The following is a 7,037-nucleotide window of genomic DNA, read 5'->3' as shown; positions in this document are numbered from 1 at the left end:
TCTGATTGTTAATAATAATAATAATAATAAAATGTTCGGAGAACACCTTTTAGTAGAAATCTAAGTTCATTATTAGAGTATACAAAAATATGGTATTTAAATTTTTGTTTGTATATTTTTTTGAAAAAACGCAATACCCCAATATAAGTGTTTGAAACCAACAAACAGAACATGCAGAGAAAAAATAATAATTCAATTGGATCTTTGACTCAAATCACTTTCTGAGATGGACAATGTGACAAACTCACCGTTTACCAGCTCGTCCTCGTCTCCCCTATATCAGATTATACACTATGGACTCAATATAAAGAACATCTGAGCATATAAAAAGCTTAGAATGCAATCCATTTTATGAGCTAAATCTCACTTATTTCTGCCAGACGAGGGCGCCGTGTTTGATCTTATTTTTTTTCTTGGTTACACATGAACCCACTGCAGAACCATAGAGGACATGACAGACACGGATGCTCCATCTATGTCCACTAACTCCGCTATTTCACAATTACGTCTTCACAATCTAAAAGTTTAATCACAACTGCATCCAATTCCGGAGCATGCATGTCATAAAATCAATTAAACACATGCATGAGGACAAATCAATGTTCAGGTTATTGGAAAGGCATAAGAAGTCGATAAAACGGCGCACCTGTTGTTTATCAAGAATGAATCATCATTCCTGGGGAACTGTCAAACTAAAAAAGATTTGTTGCTGTGCGTGCAACAGCTCTGGGTGACTTTGCCGCAGTTTGCAAATGCGGTGCCGTGCATCCAGGCATTCTTAAAATTTTAAAATAAAGAAAAATTAAGAATCCCACACGTTAAATCCTTTCGCGCTGCTGCCAGGCAACCAGGCGCATAAACTGGCATTGATCCAACTAAAGATTACGCGTAACCATTTCCAGAGATCCATCATCGAAAGACACATTAGAAGGATAGCTTTACAATGTTCACTATTGTTTAAGAGATCTCTGAAGTTGAATCTTGTTTCTTAATATGTTCGCCCTGTTAACCCCCCTCCCTTCTCTCCCTCTCTATCTATCTTCTTCTCTCTCACACACACACACATATACGCGCGCGCTCGTCATAGACATATTGTAAAATAAAGAATAAAGAAATAAAATAAAGAATCACACGCACTAAATCCATACGCGCTGCCGTCAGGAAATCGGTTTCGCGCGCACGAACTGGCCATGATCCAACAACAGATTACGCGTCACCCTTTCCAGAGATCCCTCAACGAAAGACACTATCAGAGCGCTTTATAATGTTCACTAGTGAGTGTTTAAGGGGTGTCTGAAGTTAAAATTTGTTCCTTAATATTTTCGCCCTGTTAACCCCCCTCGCCTCGCGCGCTTGTCTCTCTCTCTCTCTCTCTCTCTCTCTCTCTCTCTCTCTCTCTCTCTCTCTCTCTCTCTCTCTCTCTCTCTCTCTCTGCATCTCTGCATTTTCTCTCCTCCCGCTTCACCGTGTGGGAAGCTCAATGCAGCAACAAAACCAACATACTTAGAAGAAGACGAGGTGGAATAGTTGGTTTATAAGACTGTTCTCGTTATTAGGACGAGGACTGCACCAACAATACTTATTTTGATAATGTGGTGTAGGATGGCATCTCTTTTCGAGCGCATTTTACTCAGCTGAATTATTAATTTCCTCGTCGGTCTGACATCAGAGAACGTAGTTTCTTTTTTCTTCTTATCTCGCAACTTGCATAATCCCAAGAAACGGCAGGAATCAACTGGACTCGATTTCCGATTTTTGGTAATCGGGTTGAGCCGCGACGCGCGATGGATTGTTGCGATTAATTTATTAAGATTTGTATCGGTTATTTCCCCCGAACTGTTGAGCGAACTGTCCGTTCAAATTGCGTCTAAACTGATGTTCAATTCTTTCAACGGAAGAATGCTGGACTTCTTTTGCATCCAAATTCACCACTTGCTATTTCACCATTTTCACTTCGGTTTTGAAACGAATTCATTCTTCAGCGCAAATACGCAGCGCTGTGTTTGACATGCCTCAAAAGAGCTCAGTAACCTTGGGATTTTATGACACAATATATGTTTTGTACAAGTGGAGCCTGGCTAGAGAGGCTGAGACTGTAATCTGAACCTGGCTGAATGGGAATTGTCCCTCTCTTGGCGCTCCCAATGTCCGGTGTTATCTGAAAAGGAGGAGATATTAACATTGCCGGTGAGTGTTGAATTTTAATTTTGTACATATTCAGTTATTTGTTGGCAAAGCTTGGCAATTCAAAGGGTATGATCTCTTATTGTATTTAAATTATGGTTTTGTGAAGGTGATAAAACCGTCTTCTGTATGCGATGGACAGATACTTTTTTTCTCTCCTCGATTCACTGAAACACAAGAAATACGCTGATGCATACATTTATTGTGGTGTAAGCCACACCACGTATGTGTATTTAAATTATATATATATATATATATATATATATATATATATATATATATATATATATATATATATATATATATTGTGCTGCTATTAAATTCAGATGGATTTATTTTCAGTGTAGGCTCAGATATTATATTATGATTCAAAAGGCACATAACAGGTTTTCCAAGTTCTTTGTGTGCGCAGTGGGCATTTTAAACACCCCTGCTGTAAGATCTTGGCATTAGCTGTGTGAGTCAATGGAAAAAAAGGCATGTGTGTTGATTGTTTGTTTGTTTTTCCCCCTCTAAGGTAAATGGTTTACTGGGGGAATTGTAAAAGGCAAAATGCTGCTGCTTGTTCTGTTGGCCTTTTCCATATCGGGTTCATTTTGTGACTTGGATTCGGACCTCAGAGCTGAGACCTGCAGCGCTTGCTCCTGCATGTCCATCGAGAACGTCCTCTATGTGAACTGTGAGAAAATAACTGTGTACAGACCTACACAGCTGCAGCCGCCAGTATCCAGCCTCTACCATTTGAATTTCCAGAACAACCTTTTGTACATCCTTTACCCCAACTCTTTTGTGAATTTCACACATGCAGTCTCACTCCACCTGGGGAACAACAAACTCCAGAACATTGAGGGAGGGGCCTTTGTGGGGCTCAGTGCATTGAAACAGTTGCACCTAAATAACAATGAGTTAAAAGAGCTCCGCGCCGACACTTTCAGAGGGATCGAGAACTTGGAATATCTCCAGGCTGACTACAATTTAATCAAGTTCATTGAGAAAGGAGCCTTCAACAAATTACATAAACTGAAGGTCCTCATTTTAAATGACAATCTGATTCAAAGCCTACCTGAGAACATTTTCCGATTCGCCTCCCTCACTCACTTGGACATAAGAGGGAATAGGATACAGAAGCTTCCTTATCTTGGAGTCCTGGAGCACATTGGACGGATAGTGGAATTGCAGTTAGATGACAACCCATGGAATTGCACTTGTGATTTGTTACCTTTGAAAGCCTGGTTGGAGAATATGCCCTATAACATTTTCATTGGGGAGGCTATCTGTGAGACCCCTAGTGACCTGTATGGCCGCCTCTTGAAGGAGACTAATAAGCAGGAGCTGTGCCCCATGGGGACAGGCAGTGACTTTGATGTGCGGATGCCCCCCTCCCAGCCCGAGGGTGGGCTAACCATCTCTAATCTGGCACCTTCAACCATAGCACCTTTAGTGACCAAAGCACCCAAAACCACCAATCCCTCTAAAATATATGGGATTGTTGCTGGTATCCCGCCAAATGGCCAAATTGTGTCCTATCAAACTCGAATCCCTCCCCTCTCCTGCCCCCAGCCCTGCACATGCAAAGCTCACCCCTCTGACTTTGGCATTAGTGTCAGCTGTCAAGAAAGAAACATCCAGAGCCTAGCAGATCTTATACCTAAACCGCCAAATGCTAAGAAATTGCACCTAAGTGGTAATTACATACGAGATATCAGTCCCACTGACTTCCAAGGGTTTGAGGGTTTAGATTTGCTACATTTGGGCAGCAATCAAATATCCACCGTCCAAAAAGGTGTGTTTTCAAATCTGACCAACCTCCGTAGGCTATACCTTAATGGAAATCAGCTGGAGCAGCTGCACCCTGAAATGTTTCTTGGGCTTAGTAACCTCCAATATCTCTATTTGGAGTACAATGCCATAAAGGAGGTGTTAGCAGGGACATTTGACTCCATGCCAAATTTGCAGCTCTTGTACCTGAATAACAATGTGCTCAGAAGCCTGCCTGCGTACATCTTTGCAGGCGTTTCTCTTGCCAGACTGAATCTAAAGAACAACCACTTCATGACTCTGCCTGTGAGTGGCGTCCTAGACCAGCTCAAATCTCTCACTCAGATAGACCTGGATGGCAACCCTTGGGAATGCTCCTGCGATTTAGTAGCTTTGAAACTGTGGCTTGAAAAACTGAACGAAGGGGTCGCTGCCAAAGGGGTCAAGTGTGCGTCTCCAGTGCAGTTCTCCAACATTGAGCTGAAAGAGCTGAAAAATGAGATAATTTGCCCGAAGCTCATAGCCAGGCCTCCTTTCATCCTGACTAGCGCTACCCCTATTCTCACATCGCTGTCACCTGCCGGAGTTGGCAAGGCACCCCCCAGTGGTCCTGTACCCTTGTCTATTATGATCTTGAGCATACTGGTAGTTCTGATCCTCACTGTCTTTGTGGCCTTCTGCCTGCTGGTCGTTGTGTTGAGACGGAACAAAAAGCCAGCGGGGAGACAGGAGGGGCTCAGCAACCAGGAGTGCGGCTCCATGCCTCTCCATATCAGGAGGCACAATCACAAATCGAACAAGAAGGACGACCTGGGTGGAGAGACATTCATCCCGCAGACCATCGAGCACATGAGCAAAGCTCACACGTGTGGAATTAGAGACTCGGATTCTGGCTACAAATTTATAGACTCAGAGAGACAGAAAATGATGTTACGCAACAGTGCAGACATAGACAAGGACTCTCTACCCCTGGACCCCAGAAAGAGATTAAGCACCATTGACGAGCTGGACGAGTTCTTACCGGGACGAGACATGTTCCTCCACAACTACTTGGAGAGCAAAAAGGATTTCAACAGTATAGGGGTGAGTGGCTTTGAGATCCGTTACCCCGAGAAACTACATGACAAAAAAATGAAAAAATCATTGATAGGGGGCAACCACAGTAAGATAGTGATTGAGCAGCGTAAGAGTGATTATTATGACCTAAAGGCAAAAATGGGGACCCCAGACTACCTTCAAGTACTAGAGGAACAGACAGCCCTCAGTAAATTCTAGAACATCATCTTCATCTGCCCCGTAATGACAAAAGTGCCTTAAGACAAATCCTAATGACCAATGGAATACAGGACACGTTTCATTACACAGAACGTAACTCCCTTAGAATCATTGGCTGTCAAAATTACATACTTTTTTTTTTTTTTTGTATGTTGTGATGCCATTAAGAATTAAGAATCACATCAGTCAGTATCTTTTACAAACAGTCGTAGTTTGCTGCTATTGATATGGTGTCCATCAAATTCCACTGAACTTTGTTTTTTACCAAATGATTGGGTCATGAAACAGTGTTGAGTGTACTTCATATTGACCCCTCTTCATTGTGTTTGGTTGGAAGTATTTTTAGGCATCTTGGGATGACAAAATCAAATGGAGTGGAAGAATGGGATGTTGGCACATGCTTGAAAGTGGTGGAATACCCCAGACTCCCCTCTCTTGGATTATATTTTGCCACATTTGGGGGACTTGAAACTCTTGGATTTGATTATATCTGAAGATACTGGCAGCCAACATCCGTACATTTTGGATTATTCCAATTACCTGTAAAGAGCCATTTAATATTGTTCTACTGAAATGTGATTCTTTTTGAAGTGTTTGGCTATGGCACATGACAGGACATTCATGAACTCAAGAGAAACTAAACAGCTGCTTGCCATGTAAGCGTATCTGGATTTATTTTGTAAGTCAACATTATTTGTATTTGTGGGGCGGTTGTGTAAATTACAACAGTCGACAAGTAAATTCAACAAGCTCATCAAGAAAAACATTCAAGAAAAAAATGGAAAATGAAAAAAAAAACAAAAAAAACATTGATGACCACTGTCACCTGTCAATTCGTAGTTTAACTTCATATTTAATTTATTTTTCTATGCAGAATTATTTAAAGACTATTGGTACTATTTAACAATTTCAAGGGACATTTTGAATGCTATAAGTGATGCAGGCTCTTAGTTGGAGCTCTGAATCTAAAATTCTGTTCTGATCTGAGTTACATTCTGAATTCTGCTGGTGGCTGACCGACAGATGTGTACAGATGACGGTGATGTCATTTCCACTGTCACGTTGCACGAGGTGAGCCCTCCTAGCGTATCACGTCTAACAGTTTGCTTATTCTTATATCCCAGAGCAACTTGTAAAAGGTTTCTTATTAACAATATGCAACCAAATAAGTGTGCATTAACGTGATATGATTCTGGATAGTACAAACGGCATTGTGCGAATGAAGTACTAATTCACTGTAATTTATTGGATTTGTTGAGAGGATTGTGTTTTATCGACACAACTGTGAGACCTAACTCGCCTTATGAAAAGGCTACAGATATGGTCAGAATCATATCACTTTTCATGTGCAATATTATTATGCTCAATCATATTAGCTTGAAATCTTTATTTTGTTTGTCAGTTCAAATTAATATTACAGAGAGAGAGAGAGCTTAATTTTTTAAAAGAAAAGGCTTAATTTCATTCAGTCTTTATTTAAAATATTAAGTTAATGATTGTTTAAAATAGAATGTACCATGAGAGATAAAATAAATACAATTTTATATCAGTCATGCGAAATCTGTATATTGGTTATTAATTTCATTGTGCAATCCTGTTGAGGTCAAGGTATTAATTAAAATCCGATCTAATTTGCTCTGTCTTTTCTTTCTTTCTGCCTTTCTTTTTTTCTGTCTACAGAAAGTGTTATCATGTTTTGTTGATCGTTAAACTTGCTTCTCAAATAAAAGGCCCTGAATGCTCTTACAGACAATTTGGTAAATTAAGTGTCTTGTAGATTTTTAATCTACTAAAGCAGTTAAAAACTCTCTCCTGCTCTT

The 7,037-nt window shown here is 40.6% G+C and overlaps 1 protein-coding gene across 2 annotated transcripts; it reads left to right on the top strand.

Moving 5' to 3' along the window:
• The first annotated feature begins 1,435 nt into the window (after positions 1–1,435).
• slitrk4 (SLIT and NTRK-like family, member 4) lies at positions 1,436–6,836 on the top strand. Of its 2 annotated transcripts, XM_079630628.1 has the most exons (3): positions 1,502–2,187; positions 2,702–5,025; positions 5,555–6,836. In XM_079630628.1, the coding sequence occupies exons 2-3, from the start codon at positions 2,737–2,739 to the stop codon at positions 5,561–5,563; spliced, it is 2,298 nt and encodes a 765-aa protein (XP_079486754.1). In that variant the 5' UTR covers positions 1,502–2,187; positions 2,702–2,736; the 3' UTR covers positions 5,564–6,836. The 2 variants fall into 2 exon arrangements, with proteins under 2 accessions (XP_079486753.1, XP_079486754.1); XM_079630627.1 differs by having other exon boundaries at positions 1,436–2,187; positions 2,702–6,836.
• The last annotated feature ends 201 nt before the right edge of the window (positions 6,837–7,037 follow it).

The sequence above is a fragment of the Phoxinus phoxinus genome (assembly GCF_949152265.1).
Source record: "Phoxinus phoxinus genome assembly, chromosome: 12".
Classification (NCBI taxonomy): domain Eukaryota; kingdom Metazoa; phylum Chordata; class Actinopteri; order Cypriniformes; family Leuciscidae; genus Phoxinus; species Phoxinus phoxinus.
This window is presented reverse-complemented; position numbering and strand designations above follow the sequence as displayed.